General features: G+C 41.7%; 1 protein-coding gene across 2 annotated transcripts in view; it reads left to right on the forward strand.

The window, feature by feature from the left end:
- LOC120933208 (patatin-like phospholipase domain-containing protein 6) overlaps positions 1-24,135 on the forward strand; it is an 89,268-nt gene that overhangs the window by 47,304 nt on the left and 17,829 nt on the right. For both annotated transcript variants that reach the window (XM_040346286.1, XM_040346287.1), the window contains exons 18-30: positions 1,013-1,136; positions 2,510-2,623; positions 4,791-4,866; positions 7,209-7,319; positions 7,400-7,463; positions 8,832-9,000; positions 14,431-14,613; positions 16,167-16,285; positions 16,437-16,593; positions 19,105-19,221; positions 21,123-21,192; positions 22,182-22,298; positions 22,397-22,545. In XM_040346286.1, coding sequence (XP_040202220.1) covers positions 1,013-1,136; positions 2,510-2,623; positions 4,791-4,866; positions 7,209-7,319; positions 7,400-7,463; positions 8,832-9,000; positions 14,431-14,613; positions 16,167-16,285; positions 16,437-16,593; positions 19,105-19,221; positions 21,123-21,192; positions 22,182-22,298; positions 22,397-22,545 — 1,570 coding nt within the window. The remainder of the gene's footprint in view (positions 1-1,012; positions 1,137-2,509; positions 2,624-4,790; positions 4,867-7,208; positions 7,320-7,399; positions 7,464-8,831; positions 9,001-14,430; positions 14,614-16,166; positions 16,286-16,436; positions 16,594-19,104; positions 19,222-21,122; positions 21,193-22,181; positions 22,299-22,396; positions 22,546-24,135) is intronic.

Below are 24,135 nucleotides of genomic sequence, written 5' to 3' on the forward strand. Positions count from 1 at the left end.
GCCATGTCCTTGCTACAAAAATATTTCCTTAGTGGGTCCCCTTGCACTTTCTTATTAGAAGCTGTGATTTTATAAATTTGTATGTCATCTAGAGCCAGTTGAAGGGTATCTTGTCTCCTGTCATACTGTGTTTCCCCAAAAATAAGCCCGGGTCTTATATTCATTTTGGCAACAAAAGACACAGTAGGGCTTATTTTCGGGGTAGGTGCCAAATACCTTCGTTATAGCGCCGCTCTGCTCTACTGTGACCAGCCGGAGCTCTCTTTCCCAAAGTTATATTACAGAAACACACACATTGTACATTATATACTACTGTAATAGAGAGTGGATTATAGGATTTTCCAAGCATTTTAAACTAGGGCTTATTTTTGGGGTAGGGCTTATATTGCAGCCTTCCTGGAAAATAACGCTAGGTCTTATTTTTGGGGTAGGTCTTATTTTTGGGGAAACATGGTAGGTAGTCATAGTAAAACTGTCTTAGCCATACACAACTGGAAAACAGGCCAAGAGAGCTTTCTAGAAGGACTGTCCTTTGCATTTGGCCAAGGAACACTTAGGAATCTCCCACAAAAAACATCAACCTAGAGGGGGGCAAGGAGAAGGCTAGTCTGTCTTGCTCAGTCTGTTAGCCTTGTAACTCAGCCCATTATAAACAGGCTAAAAGCGATAATGAGATAATTATGACATGTTCATGCAAAGGTTTTCACTTTCCTTGCTATGTCTGATTTTGTTTGTTTGCTTATGTTTTTTTCCTTTCTTTCGTTCTCTTCTTTCCATCCAATCTGTCTTATTCTCTCCTTCTACCACTCTCTCTTTCCAATCTTTTCTCTTTCTTAATCTCTTTTCTTCTCTGACCCCCATCTCAGAATATATTTTCTGTCTTCGTATCGCTCACGTTTGCCTCCTCTGTCTCTATTTCTCTTTTTTTGTTGTCTTCCTACCTCATACAGCTATTTTTTTTTCTTTTAAACTTTTTCTTGTATTTCCCCTTAACATAACTGTTTTTTTTTAGAAAAGGGGACCCCTCTGACTGTACTTACATTGCCCTAAATGGACGTCTCCGTTCAGTGATTCAGAATCCCGATGGGAAGAAATGTGTTGTAGGGGAGCATGGCCGAGGCGAGCTAATTGGAATGGTGAGAAGTGGAAAGTTCCATGTATTGTGGTTATTAGGTATAAATTGCCCACAGGTGAGACTATAATGACTCTCAGAGAAACAATGTCCATATAGTCATATTGTAATACTGTATTTCACCAGCAGGTAACACTGTAGGTGATTATAGCTCACAGTTCTAATAACATAGTAGGTTTGTGGAAGGGGGGCGCCAAGGCAAACTCAAGCAAACGAGGTCATTTTTTTTAAAGAAAACCCTAGGGAAGAGAGGAAGTCTGCATATTCTCTGTCTCTGAGTGCTGTTGGTTCTACTGGTTGGTTAATCCTACTAGGTTACTCCTCTTCTGTTATGCTGAGCTGTTATTTTGTATAATTTGCAGAGGTCAGAATATTCTATTACAATGGCTGCCATAGAGATCTGCTTTGTTTCTATATTCACATTGTAATACCAGATTTCACCAGCAGGAAACACTGTAGGTGAATAAAGCTCCCAGTCCTTAGCTCTCCAGTAAATGAGAGATTTTATTTTAACCTCTTGACCACTGGGCACTTAAACCCCCTTCCTAACCAGACCAATTTTCAGCTTTCGGTGCTCTCACAATTTGAATGACAATAACTCAGTCATACAACATTGTGCCCATCTGAAATTTTTGTCCTTTTTTCCCCACAAATAGAGCTTAAATTCTTTTGATGGTATTTGATCACCTCTGGGTTTTTTATTTTTTGCGCTATAAAAGAAAAAACACTGAAAATTTGGTAAAAATAAAAAAAAATTCTCGTTTCTGTCATATTAGCAGGTATTGCAGAGCATGGGGGGTATTGTATTGCAGAGTATGGGGGGTATTGCAGAGTATGGGGGGTATTGCAGAGTATTGGTGTTATTGCAGAGTATTGCACAGGGAGGGATGGCTGGATCTGTGACTGCATTTGTCACAGATCCAGCCCACAGCAGCTGCTGCTGCTTCCGCTCTCCCCCCTCTCCTCTCACACTGTACTGATTGGTACAGAGAGGAGAGGGAGGAACCGGCGTCATCACATGACGCCGGTTTGTTTGCAAGTGATCGCTCCGTCATTTGACGGAACGATCACGTGGTAAACGGCCGCTATCAGCGGCAATTTACCGTGATCTGTGATGCGCCGGGTCTTCTAGACCCGGTGCTCACAGATGATTCCGGGAGCGCGCCCCAGGGGGTGCACGAGTGAAGGATTCTGGGAGGACGTCCCAGGGACGTCCTCCCAGAATAACTCCACCGCGCTGTAGACGTCTTTTGACTATGGCGCCGTGGGAAAGAGGTTAATTGAACTCAAATATGCTTCGATAAAGTGCTGGGTAATGCAATTTCAATGTTGAGAGATGCAAAGCTTGCATTGTTGATTGTCAATATTCTCTTATAGGTGGAAGCTTTAACGCACAGGCCAAGAGTGACCTCTGTGAACGCAGTGCGAGACTCTGAGGTGGCAAAGGTCCCTGATGGAGCATTGTCCTACATTAAGAGAAGATACCCGCAGGTATATTTGAAGACACAACTAAAAGCAAGTCACAGAATTTATAAACAAATTTACAATTCCATCATCACAGACCAAGAAGTTATGTGGCATTAAGCCAGATGTTTTCCTGCTGCTCGTTCATACTTCAGTTTTTACAGAAAAATACAGTGTAGTTATTAGTGCACACTCTGAGCCCTTGGAACTGTTTGTATGGTAAAAAGGGGAATTTTTGATTTTTATTATGAAACTGGGTATCAGTGGCGGCTGGTGCTCAATATTTTGGTGGCAAGGGGGGCACGGCAAACCCACGCCAACCCCACCGTGGGAGATGGACAGGAAGAAATGCAGAAATTTCCCACCCCTCCGCGGGAGACAGACGGGAATGCAGCGATCCCGCCGCGGGAGACGGATGGGAATGTGATCCCCCCCCCTGTTTGCGTGAGACGGATGGGAATGTGGCTATCCCCCCGCCTGGGGTGGGGGGCGATCAGTGGACTCCTTACCTTAGGAGTCAGATCATGCAGACATGGATCTGGGCTGCAGCTCCTTGCTCCAGGGCCATCGCTTCTCCTCCAGGCCGAACAGGAAGTGGGTCCTGACTAAAACCTGATTGGCCGGGAGTTCAGGAACTGCTTCCTGAGTGGCTGGGAGGAGAATCAGGAAGACAAGCTCTAATCATGTGCTTCAAACAAAAAAATAAAAATAAATCCATGCATCTGGCGCCCCTTATGTAGATTAGGGGGCCAGATGCCTGGATTGGGGGACAGCGCCCCTATGGATGGGCCGCCACTGCTGGGTATCATGTAAAAATTAGGCGCAAAAGATCTACGTACAATCCACAAACAATATTACTGCCTTCTTGTTACTTGATGGGCAGCTATTTTACCTTCCTGTACTAAACAATGTAGGGCACTGAAAGCTCTCACTGCATTACACATTTCTTGTCTTGGCTCTATTCTGCAATATATTGCATGCTGGAGCGGAGGAGAAGTCACCAGCAAGAGTTTTGTTGTAGAGATCTTAAAAGTGCCCTACACAGTGAGAACTTCAATTGGCTGTTTGGCTATTCCCATTCTCTTGGTTTGCCCTACTAGTGACGTATAATGATTGATTTCATAAACTAAGCTTAAACTTACACAGAAAAGTGCAGCTCAGAGGTCAGACATAGTCAAGGAACTAGGTATAGGGTCAGGGCAGGTGGAAGATTTCACGATTTAATTCAGGCTGAACAACCAGGAGCAACAGGGTGTTAGACTTGCATACTTGATAACTAACCAAGCCATAGAGCAGATCAGGATAGTTGCAGAGTAATTTCAAGGAATAGATCACATCTTTCCTCTGGAGATTGTCAGTGTAGTATGTTAGATTTATATCTAGAGTCAGATGACAATGGATTTTCTTCAGTATGCCCAAACATTAGTTCTAGCTATGCTCATGCAGATGGTGCAGACTTGTTTCTAGAAATGACATCCCTGCCTGCAGCAAACAGAGGACAAATATAAGATAGCGAGTTAAAGAGCTGCCAACTGCTTGTTGAAATGATTTTTGCAACCACAAAAGATTTTGGCTTTTGGAAGGTCCTAGCAGTTTGCTCACCACTTTATAATATAAAGTGAGACAGTACAATACAATAAAATACAAAAGGGTTAAAGCGGAGGTCCACCCCAAAAAAAAAAAAATTGACAAAAAAGCTCCAAAAAATCTGGGAAATGGGGCGCGCTGTCTTCTGGGACCTGTGTGTGTCCTAGAAGGCAGTCACCCATTCACAAAGCGCTGCGTGACTCGTGCATGCGCAGTAGGAATTATATAATTTAATAGTATCTTTGATGTCTACCTCTCCTTTTATTGCCTGTCGCTCTTTTCCATTGTCAATATTTCAAATATAACTATAAAAACTAAGCTGCAGAATGGCCTAGTTCTGAAGGTCTTAAATAAGATTCTTCTGGAAGGGACCAAAGAATAAAATGAGAGCCATCGCCCATAGTCAGCTTAATAACAGATTGATCTATAAAATAATGAATTTGCTAATCAGATTTACAACTAAATTGACATCCCACTGTGACACAGCAATTGTTATTCTATATACATAATAAATAGTATTACCCTTCCTTATGTGGATGTTCATTTTAATCAGGTATTTTAGATTTATATTTTCTGTGGAACCTTAACAAATGTAACCTGTCTGCAGGTGGTGACCAGACTAATTCACATTTTAAGCCATAAAATCCTTGGAAACCTTCAAGAGACACAAGGAGATGTGGCAGGTAAGGCTAAACTGATAGTCCTGGCCTCCCCTTTGTTTACAGACACGTATGCATGTCTGAGCCTAATTCATGTTGGTGCAATATTGCTTCTAATGAGAAATTGAGATGTGCCAATCACATACCGGCGCAAAGAGATATTTTTTAAATTGGAGAATATTTATAAAAATGGTAAAAATGTAATAAGTGCATTTATCATCTAAAAAAAAGATTGGATGAATGTTGTACAGTCCTACCAAAATTGGTACAATCAGTTGATTACCAGCAAATGTCTAGGGGTCATTGTCTTACTGGTTGGTCCACTGAGATCTGTTTCAATAGTTAATAAATGTAATTTCTCATACTTGAACATACAAGTACTTCTACTGATTTCCCTTCAAGACTATCTAGTCATGCACCGTTACCTCAGCTTCAGTTTAAAAAAATGAAGTCACGGATCTTAAATAAATGCGCCAGTGATGATGAAGCTCCTAAATAGCAGTCCAGTAATTCCTCCACAGAACAGTGTCTAGATAAAACACCTCCACCAAAATTGCAATGTGCACAAATGAAATCTTCAGTGATGACACCTCTGATGTGCTGGCAGCTCACCTCACGGCTGCTTATCCAAACAGCTAACCAAGATCCTGATCGCAGCTGGATGTGTGGGCTGATAAAACACCTCCTCCTGACTCCTAAGGCCTGGTACACACGATAGGATTTATCCGCGGATACGGTCCGCCGTACCGTATCCGCGGATAAATCCTCTGCGGATTTTAATCCGATGGAGTGTACTCACCATCGGATTGAAATCCGCACCGAATTCCCATCGCGGTGACATGTCGCGCCGTCGCCGCGATGATGACGCGGCGACGTGCGCGACGCTGTCATATAAGGATATCCACGCATGCGTCGAATCATTACGACGCATGCGAGGGATGGGTTCGGACGGATCGATCCGGTGAGTCTGTACAGACCACCGGATCGATCTGCTGGTTCCGATTCCAGCGGATAGATTTGTAGACATGTCTACAAATTTTTATCTGCTGGAATTCGGAAATATCCGCGGATAAATATCCGCTGGAATGTACACACCAGGGGATCTATCCGCTGAAACCGATCCGCTGAGATTTTTCAGCGGATGGATCCTCTCGTGTGTACGGGGCCTAAGACAGCTCTCAGCGGCCAATGTGTGTCATGGAAAAGAGAAGATATATGCAATGCATATAGCGTGACACTGTAAGGGTACTTTGAACAGGTAAAGATTTGAGAAAATGCACTCACATGAATGAAAGGACAGCGGGCATTAATCCACGAGTGCCAATACGTCCAAATGGCAAGGCTCAATGTATCATGGGAGCATTAAGAAGAGCGAAAAACAGACCGTAGCGTGACTCCATATAATGGATACATTTTATAAAAAACAAATAAAAAACTCACATTTAGGTAGTGAAGTAGAAAAAAACATCCACAAGCGCCGAACTCGTATTAAAACTTCAAACTCTGTCTGTACCCGATGCTCCAAACCCTACTTATCGTTGCATCACGTGACTAGTTCTTAGTAGTATTGTTATGACCACAAAGCACAATCCAGTTTCTACCTGAATTTTTTTTTTGATGGACCATGGTTCTTCAGGAGACATTGTTTGATGCTAGGGGGAGCATGTACACCCAGACTTCTGAAGGACTGGATTTAATATAGTGCTATGTTATGGTTATCACTATTTGGATGCCAGAATGTGTTGTTTTACAAGTATAAAATACAGAAGGTGTCTTAGTAGGGTTACATACACACAAAAAGGAAAACGGGGTTATTTTTATTGGTTCATACATTCATAAATTACATATGACAGAAACATGCATTAAAGTGGTATTCTGGGCAAATAGGATTGAAACAAATTTACGTTATTGGTTTTACCTGCCAGAGGGTTAACAATTCTGTATAGTTATTTTTGTGATTTACACATTTCTGCCACACTTTCTTACCAGGCAGTTGACACACGTATTTAATGGTTAAAAAATTATTTTCCACCCTTGGCCTCCTTATTGGATCATAATCAGCATCATTTGTTTATTACAAGATAGGCTGGCCAAAATTGTACATCTTTTGAGAGGAAAACTAAACATACCTTATTGAGCTATGCATTTAGCTGGAATCCCACTTTAAATAGCATCATGTACTCAATTACAGAGCTGAGTCTATACAGTAGTTGAGATTTCAGACTGGCAAAGGGAACAGGAAAACAAAATCTTATTGAAGATGAATGGCATCTAGCCAACCTACACAATAGAAACGTTGAAGGGAAGTATCTATTATCGAACATTCCATGTTTATCTTAATCCTACTCTCTCTGTCTTTCTATTAGATTCTGGAAATGTGGCCAGTAACTTGAGTACAGTATGTGTATTACCTTGCAGTGATAATGTTCCTCTCTCCGCCTTTACCATGGAGCTTAAAAATGCTCTGGACACAATAGGTAAGATGTCTGGTAAGAAAATAGATGGTAGAACACGTTGTGTTGGAAGAGTTAATATACTGACAATCTACCTCTTTCAGGCCCAACTCTGGTTCTAACAAGTGACATCATCAGGGCGCGGCTTGGAGCCTATGCCTTAGAAAGGTTTGTAAGGCTCCTGTGTGCACAGAGGCCTCTGCAGGGTAAAACGTGTGAGAAAAAGCTTGGCTTCATGGTGGCAAAAACAGTATTGGTGTAAACTCTAGAGTTCTGTTGACTAGAAGATTGTAAAAACTGAAAATAAATGTTAAATAATTGTTGCCATTCAGTGAGACTATCATCCCATCGATGTGTGCAACTTGCACTTTATGCTATAGTCGCTGTGTTGATTGGGTAGAGCCAAGTTGAGTCATCTTGGTTGGGGTTATATTGTAAAGATGATTTACCTGAACTTGTGTATTTCCCACGCAAAGCAATATAACACATACTAACCTTCCTTTTAAATGCCTGATATGACCAAGGAAAGACAGCACTGTGTCAATTCTAGTTTGATCTCCAATCAGAGCTATCACAAGGTTGACTATCTCCCCATTGCCGATGCCTGGCCAATCACCAAGTTCCAGCACTGTCACATTGAGTTACATGCTCCTGCATACCCTTAAGTACTGGGTGGCTGAGTATGTACTTCTGGGTAGGGGAGTATTAAAATCAATCTGTTGTTTTGCCCTGCGTCGGCAAAGTACAAGGTGGCTTTATGGACAAATTCATGGACAATCCCAGATACACAGTTAAATTAAAGTTTGGTAAACGAATACTCAAATCATCACAGCTACAACTCCTGCATTCCTATGTAACAGATTAAAAACTGAACTCCGGGTACAAAACTTTGATTAAAAGACATTTTTGTGTGCAACAAATTACTTTGAAAACTGAAATATAACATTGTAAAAGTAACAGTGACTTCTTTGCGTTCAATATTTTTATTGATTTAAATTCAGGGATAACAGAAATAAAAGGAGGGAATAAGGGGAAATCAGGTAATCATATTCAAGGACATACAAATTAAATGAGTACATTTTAAAGAGTAAATATATTAAACCTATGTTAACATAGGAATTCATCACAAAGCATACGATCTTCACTGTACATTACATAGCCTGTACAGAGAGCAGAGATGGGTGAGGGACCCAGTAGGCCCTCCTATTACAGGCTGCCTGCAAAGAACTACAGCATGGGGCAGATACAATACCAGTTACCCTACACAAGGAGAGAGTGCAGGAGTGACTTTTCCTTATTACAGGAAGTTCCTGCACAGAGACAAAGTGCCACACTGGATTGCTGCACAAATCTGGAAAAAATATTCAAAGCACATCAAAATTCAAGTAAATATTCAGACGTTGCTTGTATTTAGACACCGTTTGTTTATCCCTGAGTTCAGGTTTAATATCTGCTCATCTTCAAGCTGGTCATTTGCTTGGTGAAGGCAAGACCCCTTGGTTACCACACCTTACACTTATTTCCATTTTTTGTTAGTACTCACGAGTGTCAGCTGTCAACATGGCTGGCCCAGCAGGAAGATCTTCACCGTATTGTCCTCTACCAAACTGAGTTCTCGCTTACACCATGGACGGTACGCTGCATCCGCCAGGCAGATTGTGTTTTGGTGGTTGGGCTGGGAGAAGAGGCACCAGTAATTGGAGAGGTAAGACAAAGACATGTTATGGAGCTCTAGAAGATCATATTGAACTTTTACATTTAGGCTGGCCTTAAAGTCCTCAATAAAACAAGCAATGCTTCTGTTTTTAAATGTTGCTTTACCAGTATTGGACTGTTTCTGCTGCACAATCTCCCTGCAATCATTTCCCAATTGTTCTCTCTTCTATTGACCTGCCTGTTCATGGGGAAATATTTGCCTATCTTTGGCCAACCTTAAATAACTTTTGGTTTTTCCTGCACCTGTTTCTCACATATCGGCAGATGTCCACAGCTTCAGCCTCAGCTAGAAGGTACATGTGACTTCTGACCAAATCATAAACTAAAATCCAGATCTGAAATTTGTTTGTGGACAGAAATAGCTGACCTTTTGCAATGAGGACTAGAACTAGTTAAATGCAGCAAAATAGTACAAAAGTAACCATATGCTTTACATATAACATTTTCATTGAAATCCACACTCACACCCTCACAATTTCCTTATGGTTGTTCCACTGGGAGTTTCATCTTTGCCCATATTAGCAGACGACTGGAGTTCCTTTTTATAACAATACTAGAACGGATTATGTTACTATAATCCAATAGAAATGTGTTCCACTCCTAATTTCCTCAAAAACCCTTCATGACATCCACAACTAAGATGTGAAGGGTAGGAATAGTGAGATTAATGAAATTAATAAAGACTAAAATTACATATTGAAGTCATTGAATATTGTGAAAACAATTGCAATACATAATAGACTCCAGTGCCGTCACCAAATATGCAAAATAGTGATACAGTGAATAATGATAATCATGTAAAGTCCAAAAAACACAAAGTGAAAAAACTTTGAATGTGTTTAAAAATCAGAAAAAATGTGCACCAAAAAATTGTGCAAAGTGATTAATAAATGAATAAATAATGTTCAGGCATAAATAAATAAATAAATACAGTTCAGGTTAATAGGGTGTTCAAAGTAAATTCCAGCGCTTGATGAAATATTCCAAAAGTGCAAAAAATGTGTATATAAAATAAAGTTAATAAGGTGCTTAATTTCAAAATTTCCCAAAAGGTGCAATAATGTTTAAACAGAAGATACTGCAATCCACCGCACGATCCTCCAGTGTAGCTGTGCAGACCCAAGATAAAGGAAATACTAGCCTCTCACCTCAAAACAGATAAAAACAGCCTATTAGATGTGGATGGAGCCCAGCAGCACACACTATGGATCCAGGAAAGCTCAGGTCGCTCCAATCCTCCGACCACAGGTTTATCCAGACCACTCTCAATGAAAGCAAAGTGCAAGCTCCATAGTGTAGTAAATTAAGTAAGATTTAATAAACAAAATAGTAGCACTCACATTTAAAATGGCTGTAAACAGCATGCAGATGGTTACAGCGAATGTTGTAAATGGGCAGCAGATCTCCGCTCTCGGTCGCGAGCGGAGATGACGTCACCAACGGCACTTCTCCTTCACCTGACGCGTTGCGTAGCAGATCAACGCTACTTAATCATAGGTATACCTATGATTAAGTAGCGTTGATCTGCTACGCAACGCGTCAGGTGAAGGAGAAGTGCCGTTGGTGACATCATCTCCGCTCGCGGCCGAGAGCGGAGATCTGCTGCCCATTTACAACATTCGCTGTAACCATCTGCATGCTGTTTACAGCCATTTTAAATGTGAGTGCTACTATTTTGTTTATTAAATCTTACTTAATTTACTACACTATGGAGCTTGCACTTTGCTTTCATTGAGAGTGGTCTGGATGAACCTGTGGTCGGAGGATTGGAGCGACCTGAGCTTTTCTGGATCCATAGTGTGTGCTGCATCCACATCTAACAGGCTGGTTTTATCTGTTTTGAGGTGAGAGGCTAGTATTTCCTTTATCTTGGGTCTGCACAGCTACATTGGAGGATCGTGCGGTGGATTGCAGTATCTTCTGTTTAAACATTATTGCACCTTTTGGGAAATTTTGAAATTAAGCACCTTATTAACTTTATTTTATATACACATTTTTTGCACTTTTGGAATATTTCATCAAGCGCTGGAATTTACTTTGAACACCCTATTAACCTGAACTGTATTTATTTATTTATTTATGCCTGAACATTATTTATTCATTTATTTCACTTTGCACAATTTTTTGGTGCACAATTTTTTGGTGCACATTTTTTTCCGATTTTTAAACACATTCAAAGTTTTTTCACTTTGTGTTTTTTGGACTTTACATGATTATCATTATTCACTGTATCACTATTTTGCATATTTGGTGATGGCACTGGAGTCTATTATGTATTGCAATTGTTTTCACAATATTCAATGACTTCAATATGTCATTTTAGTCTTTATTAATTTCATTAATCTCACTATTCCTACCCTTCACATCTTAGTTGTGGATGTCATGAAGGGTTTTTGAGGAAATTAGGAGTGGAACACATTTCTATTGGATTCATTGGTCAATATCCATACGTTGCTGTGCGTTATCTGATATTTACTTTATTATAGTTCTCCACTGGCAAGCGCCATTACACTCCCCTCTTTACATATGTCATTTGGTGCGTGAGCACTGTTTTGGTAGTGGCTGCTGCTCATATATTCTAGTATTGTTATTTTGAATTACACTCATTATAGTTGCCCATGGTTAGTTTGGTTTTGCGCATTAGTTCCCCCTTTATACATGTTACTATAATGTAGTCAGAATTTCTCACATAGCGTTCATTTTGGAAGATTTAATTGAAAGCGGTATTAAACTCTGCCACATTAGCACAATATGTCAGGCTTACCTGTCAAATGGTGCCCTTCAGTGCTGTGGGGTCGGTGCTTCTGCTGGTTCCAGGTGCTTCCATCTTGCCCTGCTCTTCCTTCTGAGTTCCGTCTATTTCACTGCTTGAATGAGCGAACTGCGAAGATGTCATTATCAAGTTTAATACCACTTTAATGGAGTCAAGAAGAGGGGATGGTTTTGTTGTCCAAATCAGGGGAGCATCATAGGGTGACAATGCTGATTCTCTATTAATCAGGGGTGAAGAGTGAGGACCACTTAAGTGATTTGGTAACCGATCATGGGCCACCATGAACTAAGAGCTTTTACTGCCCCCCAATCGCAAATGTAAATGAGACCTTACTGTCCTGAGCCACCTATAAGGCTCAGGACTGATGCGCTGCAGTTTACCTGAAAAAATCTGAAAATCCGAAAATAAGAAAGAAAATCCGAAAATTCTAAAGAATGACTAACTAACTAATAATAACTAACTATTAAATTATAGGTATTGGAATTTCCTTTCAAATTTGGCTGTGAACGTAACAAATACAAATTTAGCCGAAGCTACAAATTATCCGAAATAACGAATGACGCAAAATGTAACGGAACAAATTAATAATAAATAATATTGTATTATTAATTCATTACGCTCCATTCGTTTAGATAGGGCATTCGTTATTTCAGATAATTCGCATTCGTTACGTTCACTAACAGCCAAATTTGAAAGGAAATTCCAATACCTATAATTTAAAGCGGAGCTCCACCCTAAAGTGGAACTCCCACTGATCGGATCCCTCCCCCCCTCCGGTGTCACATTTGACACCTTTCAGGGGGGAGGGGGGTGCAGATACCTGTCTTAAGACAGGTATTTGCACCCACTTCCGGCCACAGTCTGCGGGCAGGACGTCACCTCCCATTCCCCTCCCCCGTTGTGTTCTGGGAACACTCGGCTCCCAGAGCACAGCGGGAGCCAATCAGCAGGCGCAGCGCGACTCGCGCATGCGCCGTAGGGAACCCGGCAGTGAAGCCGGAGCGCTTCACTTCCTGAATCCCTCACCGAGGATGGCGGGGGGGCAGCAGAGTGACGAGCGATCGCTCGTCTTCTGCTGCGGGCGGCGCTGGACTCCAGGACAGGTAAGTGTGCCGATATTAAAAGTCAGCAGCTGCAGTACTTGTAGCTGCTGACTTTTAATACTTTTTTTTCAGCGGACATCCGCTTTAATAGTTAGTTATTATTAGTTAGTTAGTCATTCTTTAGAATTTTCTGATTTTCTTCCTTATTTTTGGATTTTCAGATTTTTTTCAGGTAAACTGCAGCGCATCAGTCCTGAGCCTTAATTTAATAATTAGTTATTATTTCAGATTTTTGAATTTTCGGGTTGTTTGATTTTCGAATATTCGAATTTACGAACATTTGGAAAAATTAGTTTAAATGAGTTTTCGTTAATTAGGATGTTGGGGATGTGATGCACTTTCTGAAAGCACACCAAACCCCCAGGATATAATAGAAGTCTATGGCCCAGTGCAGCTAACCCACAGGTGCACTATGCTGTACCTGCGGATTAGTGTGAAAGCAGCCTAATAACCTTTTTTGTTATAACTGCTAATATGCCCATTACAAAAGTGCAGTGCATGTGATGTTTAATACACTGGCCTTTTCCTCTTCCAGCTTCTGCTCGCATCGCTCTCCAGGCTGCTATAATGGTCCCAGACAAAGTGCACTTGGTATCACTCCACCTTAACAGGCGCTACAGAGGAAGTATCGGCTTATTCGGCTCCTGCTCCCTCCGTGGCTGCCTGCTTCCTTTACTGCCGATTCCAGCTCCATGCATTCTGATGCTCTGCAGTGGTGGATCGGCAACCTGTTGTTCGCAATCTGGGCTTGCCAACCCGCTATACCAGAGCATGGCATGTGCTTCCCTGGTTTGAGGTTGAGGGCCACATCAGAGGGCTCTGTGGGCCATGGGTTAAGCAGCCCTGCTTTAGATTATATGCAAAGCAGTGAGTGGTAGGAATACCAGATGATAAGAACAAATAAAACATAAAGGGGCAGCAGCTTTAACTATACACCGGAAAAAGCCGACTAGAGACGACGTAAATTAATGCGTCGGCCGCTCGTACATTCGTGGATCGTCGGAAATAGCTAATTTGCATACTCGACGCGCAAAACGACGTGAACACCACCCAGCGGACGGCGAAAAATTGCATCTTAGATGCGAAGGCGTATGAAGAGGTACGCCTGTCGGATCTAACCCAGATACCGTCGTATCTTGTTTTGAGGATTCAACACAAAGATACGACGTGGGAAATGTGAAAGTACGCCGGCGTATCAGTAGATACGCCGGCGTACTCGCTTTGTGGATCTGCCCCAAAGACTTTTAAGATAGCCACAACATCCAAGGACATGTAGGCCACTCAACATATAACATTTTTTTAGGTTTAGATACACTTTAATTCACTGTGATGCCTTATCTAAATATTTGAAAAAATGCAAGCAGCTAAGGTAAAAAAAATGGAAAAAAATCCTTGTAATGTATAATGCTTAGGAAGGTTTTCTTTTTTCCTACTCAGCTGAAATTGCATTTTAAGTTAATGCTATATAAGAGAAGGTGTGATCAAGTAAATTCCATGTTCATGGTGCTGTTACAGATCTGTCCCCTGTTTTTACTCACCACAGCTTGAAAAGTTTCTTGAGAATTCTCCTATCAGGGCCCTTAAACAACTCGTACTCCTACATCGAATGGATGGTCCTATGCCATCAGACACAGTAGAATGGCTCAAAATCAGGACTTGGATTTCGTCACATTTCCATATCCGTGCCCCAACGCGGGTGTTTGTTAAGAGGCAACCACATAAAATGGTAACTGTAGCATACTTTTAAAGAAAACAAAAGCAGGAAGCCATAGCATTAATACAGTTTTATGATCAATGTGTTAACAATGATATTTTATCACTAATTGCACTGTAAAATTCCATTAAAATGTCTAGCTTTTTGTCCAAATGAAGCAAAAACTCCCAATTTCCATGCAAGGGGAAAATGATACAATGCACTCTTGATTCCTTAATGTTTACTGGTGTGCTTGACTGGACCTAAGAATTTATATATTTCATATTTCTTCATTTCTGTAACGGAACCCCAAATGGGACAGGGGTTAACGCCGTTTACGATATTCCATTCCGAACACAAGACAGCTTATACAGATTTCCCCCAGAAATGAGACACACAGCTCTGTTCTCTGGTTCAACAGGAATAGACACTCTTTATTGAGAAGGCAGGCTCTTATATACACCAAAAAGAATACTTGCAGTAATCAAATGGACAATGACACACTCCACCCACAACATCATACAATGGTTACTAACGAGCCCCCCTCAATACACATCTTTTAGTAGACAGACATTCTGACTCTGACTGAGATAATCTACATGAGCTAATTAGCTACAGCTGACATGTCAGACATCTGACCTTTAGACTGTGCTAACTCACAATCCACATTTATCATCAATAGAACTTTCACACAATACAATGTCAGTTAGTATAACACAATGAAAGGTCTTTGGGAGCCATACTAAGGTTAATTTACATCACAGTAGCAGACAACATTAACCCCTACAGTATGTGTTCCCACATTGAATGAATCACGCTTTCAATTGACCTGTTGGTTTCAGAATCAACAACCTGTAAATAGTTCTTCCAGACATTCTTGAATATAGTGTTCATTACATTACTGCCCCATCTCATGTAGTCCAAGATATCATTTCTCAGTCATCCTATGCCCCTAGTGGACATAGGATGACTTTAGACACAAGAGTCATCGGTGAAGCTGAAACAGGAGTATCTCATACTTTCAAAGCTCTTCTGGATTCCACGGGCCCTCCCGTTACAACTTCTTTCTCCAATCGGCAACACAAGGAGCAACCAGGGGGATACATTTTAAGGGACAGATGCCTATTAGTAAACTTTTTGGGGTATATCCCTTTTGTACATTGGTGTGATTCTGTTCTAATGTGACTTCATTTTCACTAAGTTTTATTTGCTAGCTAATAGAATGTGTTAATCTAGAGCAGTAATGGCGAACCTTGGCCCCCCTGATGTTTGGGAACTACATTTCCCATGATGCTCAACTACACTGCAGAGTGCAAGAGCATCACGGGAAATGTACTTACAAAACATCTGGGGTGCCAAGGTTTACCCTCACTGATCTAGAGTTTCATAGTTTACAACTTCAAACCACAACGTCTGAATGTATGTAATGTTGTGGGTCCTTAGCTTTAAAAATAGTAGGTTGTGCCATATTGTATGATAATTCACAGTAATATCATCTTGCCTCACATGTCACATCTTGCTGTGTTGTCTCTGCATTGGCTTGGTCTTTCTCTCCCCTTCTCTCCCCTTCTGTGTATGTGCATCAGCTTGAGTTCTACTCTAGAATTCGTCAAAAAGAGGTTGACCGACACAGTGATTTTTCCAGGCTTGCCCGTGCTCTAACAGGAAATACTATTGCCTTGGTATTAGGAGGTGGTGGAGCAAGGTAAGTGAGATTATAATTGGGGTGCTTCGTTTTTTTAGACATAAGTGAATTTATGTCCAGATTTATGCAGACTTACAAGTGTTTTAAGATTAAATTTTCTCCAAGTTTAACATTTGTTTTTGTATTTATATATTGTTTCTTTAATATGCAGAGGGTTTGCACATGTAGGAGTGATTAAGGCTTTGGAAGAGGCAGGCATTCCTGTGGATATGATAGGAGGTACCTCCATGGGAGCTCTAGTTGGCGGAGTTTATGCAGAAGAACGTAACAGTAACCAAACTGAAGAACGGACATGTAAATGGTCAAAGGTAAGACCTGGTATCTGGGAGGTGTATTTGGCTTGCATGTGGGGATAAGATGGACGTGCCTGGGTTTGGTTTGTGGGAAACCGAAAAGCTCATAAGTTTGATTGTGAATCTGGACTCCATTGCAGTCAATGGGAGCCAAATCTTTAAAAATAATTCTGCCCGTTGTCAAACAATGGGGGCTGGGAACTGCCAAAAGAGACATGCACCAAATATTATTTATTTATTTTTTACAGGGAGCAGCACTTTTTTAAGCCTTGTACACACGATGGGTCATGTGTGGGCCCCATCGGTTTGTTTCCATCGGTGAAAAAAAAAAAATAGAACATGTTTTAAAATTTTCCTATGGATATAAAACTGATAGAAAAAAACGATTGCCTGTGTGGAACTCCATCGGAGAAAAATCCAGCCGATGCATGCTCAGGAGGATTGAACTTCATTTTTCTCAGCATGTCGTAGTGTTTTACGTCACCGCGTTGGACACGGTCGGAGTTTTGACTGATGGTGTGTAGGCAAGACTGATGAAAGTCAGCTTCATCTGATATCCGACGAAGAAATCCATCGGATTAGATTCCATCAGATATCCGATCGTGTGTACAGGGCATTACAGTGAAACATTCCAAAATTTGCATTAATGCGTTCTTGCAGGATGCCTTAAACCCGATGTAATGGTGCACCTGTACAATGTACTATATACAGTGTGCTACAACAAAACTGACATTTACAAAGAAGAAAAAAAATACAATTTAAATTGCTGGTAAATGACATTTCAGGCCCTGTACACACGATACAACATGTCCGATGAAAACGGTCCGCGGACCGTTTTCATCGGACATGTCCGCTGGGAGATTTTGGTCTGATGGCTGTACACACCATCAAACCGAAATCCCCGTGGACAGACAGCGTGGTGACGTGGCGGTGACGTTGACGCCGCCACGTCACCAAACCAGGAAGTAAAATACTTCCACGCATGCGTCGAATCCATTCGACGCATGCGGGAGATTTCTGTCCGCTGGTTAGGTGTACTAACCAGCGGACATGTCGGACGGACGGGTTTCCAGCCGACAAGTTTTAAAGCATGCTTTAAAACTTTTGTCTGCTGGAAACCTGTCTGCTAGGCTGTACACACGGTCGGATCTGTCCGCTGAAACTGGTCTGCGGACCAGTTTCAGCAGACATGTTCGGTCGTGTGTGCAACGCCTCACTGCCACCAAAATATGTACCAGACCTGTTTTATGGGTAGCCCCATACAGTTTTTTTTTTACAAAAATTTAAAAATTGCCGTAGTAGACTGTACAGCAAAAAAATAAATGTGTAGAGCTCCTCATCAAAATGACTTCCAAGCATGTAGCCTGGAAAAAGTGGGGGGGAGCAGAAGACCACATGACCCCCCTGGAAAAGCACCTTGTCGCCATATTGATGAGGACGTAATAACATCCAGTGTGCATGAGGCCTTAAAATTAAGAAGCCCCAAGGTATCCATCACTTCCCTACGTGAAAAAGTATGGTGTAGATCATGGGTCTTCAAACTACCGCCCTCCAGTTGTTCAGGAACTACAGTTCCCATCATGGCTAGTCATGTCTGTGAATGTCAGTGTGTTACAATGCCTCATGGGATGTGCAGTTCTACAACAGCTGGAGGGCCGAAGTTTGAGGATCCCTGGTGTAGATAGTACCCCTAGGCCTTGTACACACGGTCGGACAAAACCGATGAGAATGGACCGAGGTTCAGTTTCATCGGTCCAAACCGACCGTGTGTATAGCCCATCGGTCTGTTTTCCTTCGGTCCAAAATTTTAAAACATGCTTCAAAACCGAACCGATGGCCCGCTGCCCGATCGGTCCAAACCGATGGTTAGTACAGAAAAGCATCGGTTCAAAACCCGCGCATGCTCAGAATCAAGTCGACGCATGCTTGGAAGCATTGAACTTCGTTTTTTTCAGCACGTCGTGTGTTTTACATCACCGCGTTCTGACCCGATCGGTTTTTGAACTGATGGTGTGTACGCCCATCAGACCATCAGGCCACTTCAGCGGTGAACCGATGAAAACGGTACGTCGGACCATTCTCATCGGTTTTGTCCGACCGTGTGTACAAGGCCCTACTCATTCACAAAAGAATAATAGAGTAAATAAACATACCATATGTTTGAAAAAGTCCTTTTAAAAACAACAAACATGAAATTATCAAAATGTAAATCCATTGTCGATCACCTCATCCAGTGATGTCCTGGTGAATCACAATGAAGGTATAAATAATACTTTTTGCTTAATTTAATAATTTCTATCTCATACTCATCTTGAATATGATGGGACAGTGTCAGCTCCAAAACACATGAAGGAATAGGATTACAAAAATGGGGAGTCTGGGATTATGGGGTGGGATCAGCATGAGGTTTGGGTGTATCTAGGTGCAGTTAAAATATTTCCTGAATTTTACTAGCTAGAGATATGTTGTAGTCATCTTAAATTTCTTTCACCATATGTTTTTTTTTTTTCATTTCTATGAAACTAGATGATGTCCTCCTTGGTACGGACAGTCATGGACCTTACTTACCCCACCACCTCACTGTTATCAGGCTCCCAATTCAACAATACTTTAATTGACCTCTTTGGAGAGCGGCAAATCCAAGTAATGTAACTTTCCCTCCTGTCTCTCTTCTCTTTAAAGTGGGACTTGACTATCTGAGCACCACAAACTGAAAACTCGAATTATTTTTTTAATATTCAAAGAAAACTCACCCATATATCTATGTCTCTGTGCTTTACTTTGCTGAGAAATCACTTGCTAAACACCCCCCTCCCACCCCCCTATAATTTTAAGCCATTGCCATCTTGAGTAAGGGCAGATGATTCATGTAACATTTACTTCCTGGAATCCTTCTGCCCTTAGCGCAGGCATGAGGGTATACTTAGCTGAGAAAGCTCCTCCTCCAGGTGAAAGAAAAATAATGCCCATGAAGACTTCAAGGATGTATGAGGTTTTGGCCTAGGCCAGAAACCAGGAAGCAACTGAAGAAATGTAAAACAAAAGTTTACAACAAAGAAATGTAATATATCTTCCTATCTATTTACTAATGCTAGCAGCATAGGGATTAAAAATCGTTAAAGTGATTTGTAAACAATCACCTTGTAAAACAACCCTTTCAGTTTAAAGTAGAAATTAATGGCAAAACATTTTTGTATGGATATACATTTTTTTTATAAATACCTTTTTTTACTATTTAACCACTTAAGACCCGGACCTTTAGGCAGCTAAAGGACCTGGCCAGTTTTTGCGATTCGGCACTGCGTCGCTTTAATTGACAATTGCGCGGTCGTGCGACGTGGCTCCCAAACAAAATTGGCGTCCTTTTTCCCACAAATAAAGCTTTCTTTTGGTGTTATTTGATCACCTCTGCGGTTTTTATTTTTTGCGCTATAAACAAAAATAGAGCCACAATTTAGAAAAAAATTCAATATTTTTTACTTTTTGCTATAATAAATATCCCCCACAAATATATATATAAAAAAAAAATGTTTCCTCAGTTTAGGCCGATACGTATTCTTCTACCTATTTTTGGTAAAAAAGATTGGTTGGCGCAAAATTTATAGTGTTTACAAAATCGGGGATAATTTTATTGCATTTTTATTAATTATTTATTTATTACTACTAATGGCGGCGATTTTTTTCATGACTGGCGACATTATGGCGGACACTTCGGACAATTTTTACACATTTTTGGGACCTTTGTCATTTTCACAGCAAAAAATGCATTAAAAATGCATTGTTTACTGTGCAAATGACAATTGCAGTTTGGGAGTGTGTTTCCCTATAAAAGGGAACACACGATCAATGACGCCGCCACAGTGAAGAACGGGGAAGCTGTGTTTACACACAGCTCTCCCCGTTCTTCAGCTCCGGGGATCGATCGCGGGACTCCAGCGGCGATCGGGTCCGCGAGTCCCGTGGCCGCGGTCACAGAGCTTTGGGCCGGGTCGCGTGCACGCGCCGGCGGTGCGCACGACCCCACGGCTGGGCTTAAAGGGCAACGTACAGGTACGTTGATGTGCCCAGCCGTGCCATTCTGCCAACGTATATCGGCTTGAAGGGGTCCTTAAGTGGTTAAAAATAATAACATTCCCTCTGTTCTTAGTTGCATAAGAGCTGGGGGAGGAGAAGGAACGACACAGCACACTGAACTTTACAGTAAATGGCTGTGCAGCGGTAGGGGGTGTCAGGACAAGTCTGATTATTGGAAGACAGCACACTGAGTTCTCAAAATAGCTAGAGAACTGACCACGGTGTGTTCTCCTGCCTAGTGCGGTCGGTCCTTTTATAATAGGAAAGCAAGAGGACTAGCAGGAACACCAGGGATTTCACATAAAGGAAGCAATACAAAGAGAACAGGATACTTTCTCATACAAGTACATGGTGCAACAGGCACATATCATTGTTGGGGTAACAAACGCTTTAATGTTGTCTGAGAGAGTTTAGTTCCACTTTATCATGTTTCTTTTATTCATATTGTCTGTCACTGCACTTTTCTGTAGGATTTGTGGCTACCGTTTTTCTGTATCACAACAGATATCAGCTCCTCTTCAATGAGGGTTCATAGAGAAGGTGAGAGATAGTTCTGCATGGGTGGCTAACACAATAGAGCTGATTGCTAAAAAAAAAAAATATGCAAAGGAAAATAAGACTGTTGAGTATAACCACCTATCATGAGTTTTTTTTAGTTCTCTAACATCTACTGAGATAAAAAGACATCGGGGCAGATCCACAAAAGCATTCCGCCGGCGTATCTATTGATACGCCGGCGTAATTTGAAATTTCCCGCGTCGTATCTTTGTTTTGTATCCACAAAACAAGATACGATGGAATCTGGGATCGATCCGACAGGCGTACGTCTTAGTACGCCGTCGGATCTTAGATGCAATAATTCGGCGGCCGCTAGGTGGCGTTTCCGTTGATTTCCACAATCCACAAACGCGATCCACAAACGTACGTCCGGCCGGCGCATCATTGTACGTCGTTTTCGTTCGGCTTTTTCCGGCGTATAGTTAAAGCTGCTGTTATGAGGCGTACTCAATGTTAAGTATGGCCGTCGTTCCCGCGTACAATTTTGAAATTTTTATGTAGTTTGCGTAAGTCGTTCGTGAATAGGGATTTGCGTAGAATGACGTCACCGTCGGAAAGCATTGGCTTTTTCCGGGTTAATTTTCGAGCATGCGCACTGGAATACCCCCACGGACGGCGCATGCGCAGTTAAAAAAAAACGTTGTTTACATCGGGTCACGACGTATTAACATAAAACACGCCCCCATTACATCCATTTGAATTCCGCGCCCTTACGCCGCCAAAGATACACTATGCCGCCGTAACTTACGGCGCAAATTCTTTGTGGATTCAAAATGAAAAAAATAAGTTGCGGCGTAGTGTATCTTAGATACGCTGCGCCCGGCGGAAGATTACACGCAGGTACGTGGATCTGCCCCATGGAGTTTGATTTGCTGAAAGCCACAGATACAATTTCTTTGTTCCGTTTTTTTTTTTCTATTTAAAAAACTGCTACTATTTGCTTCTACGTTTTGATAGTTTTGTTCCCACAGGTAGCCTGTGGCGTTATGTTCGAGCCAGCACTTCGTACACGCCTTATCTGCCACCGCTCTGTGACCCTCAGGATTCTCATCTCCTGTTGGATGGATGCTATGTGAATAACCTCCCAGGTCAGCCAGGGATATTGGCTGCATCATCAAATGTTGTTATAGCTACCTTCTCGGTTATTTTCTCATGTTATCCCCTTCTTTATTTTCTTTCACTCAAGCGGATGTGGCTCATTCTCTGGGGGCCCGCACCGTCCTTGCAGTAGATGTTGGGTGGCAGGAAGAATGGGATACTTATAATTATGGAGACAGCTTGTCAGGCTGGTGGTTGTTGTGGAATCGCCTCAATCCCTGGGCGGCTAAAGTTAAGGTAATTAGCTTCAAAAAGTGTAAAAGCTTTGCATATAAATGCAAGGGGATGCAACATATCTAACTATGGAAGGTATCAACAATCTATTATTGTTCACATGAACGTGGATCAGAAGGGTATCATACTGATACCAGGACTGACCATCAATAAAAATGTGTTTGTCACTAATGCCTCCTACACACGATCGGAATTTCCGATGGAAAAAGTCAGACAGAATTTTTTCATCGGATATTCCGACCGCGTTTATGCCCCATCAGACTTTTTCTGTTGGAAATCTGACAGGGTTAGAAAGAGAACGGAAAAAATTTCTTGCGTCTGTATGGAACTCCGACGGAGAAAAAAACACGCATTCTCGGCATCTAGTCGACGCATGCTCAGAAGCATTGAACTTAATTTTTCTCGGCTCGTCGTACATGTTGTACGTCCACCGTGTTTTTGACGGTCAGAATTTGGTGTGTATGCAAGACAGCTTGAACGGAATTCCATCTGAAAAACCCGTCGGAGTTTATTCCGAAAGAAACTCTGATTGTGTGTACGGGGCATTATGGTTCTAAAGTGTGCTTGTTTATGCGATTTGGGTCTATCTTTACTGCGTCCCCTGGGTTACCAGGTGGACGAGTTTTGAATACTTAATGTGAATATATTTTTTCATTGAATAAGGATTATTAGCGGTAGATCTAGGCAATCAACCCATTTACTTTCTAAAGTGTGCTGGCCAGAGCTTTTTTTCTCAGAAAATGGGTGCAGGAACTCAACCACGACCCGTTCAGATTTCACAAACAGTAGAAGGGTCTTAAATAGGCATTAAATACCAGAATTGCATCACATACAGAGTGCAGAGTTCAGGGGGGTTACAAAGCTGTCACTTGTAAACACAGAAACCAGACTTCTGTGTTTACAAGTGATTGTGGTGAGCAGGCACCAAAGGGTCTAAGCCAGAGGTGGTGGAACTGAGTTCCCCCAAGTTCCCCCTGCTGGCAATGCTGGCAATGTTCTTGTTCCCATGCAGACTTCCTTCACATATTTTGGACTTGCCCAGCTATAGACAGATACTAGCTTCAGATTCAGATTTTTTTTAGCAGCAGAAACCACTGTTCAGGTACCCCAGGAACTGGAAATATGCTTGTTGGGTCTTGTAGAGGCTTTCGCTAATAGGAAGGTCCCTAGCTAGAATACTCTTGACTACATTATTGTATAATGCCAGAAAAGCAATAGTGCTTCTTTGGAAATCCACTGCCCCCTGACCTTAGACAGGTCAAAAGTGATTTTTAATTCTGCTCTTCTGTTGTGTAAGGCCTCCTACAAAAGCCAAGGATGTCCGAGCAAATTACATTTCTGTGGTTAGAGAATTCTGACGCAGCTGTCCTATGCTGATTATTCCATATTTCAGTGGGAGTTGACCTGTCAGTAGTGTCTTCTCTCCCTATCTGACCAATGGGCTCCCACTTTAACTTTTGTTTCATTGCTTATTCTCTACTGTTGTGTTGGTGACACTGTGAATTACGGCTGCATGGTGGCATTCCTGTCTCCTTTAACAACCCAATATATGTACAGTATATATCTTGGAAACCAATCTTTGTAACTCTATTT

This window comes from Rana temporaria, chromosome 3, assembly GCF_905171775.1.
Source record: "Rana temporaria chromosome 3, aRanTem1.1, whole genome shotgun sequence".
NCBI lineage: Eukaryota > Metazoa > Chordata > Amphibia > Anura > Ranidae > Rana > Rana temporaria.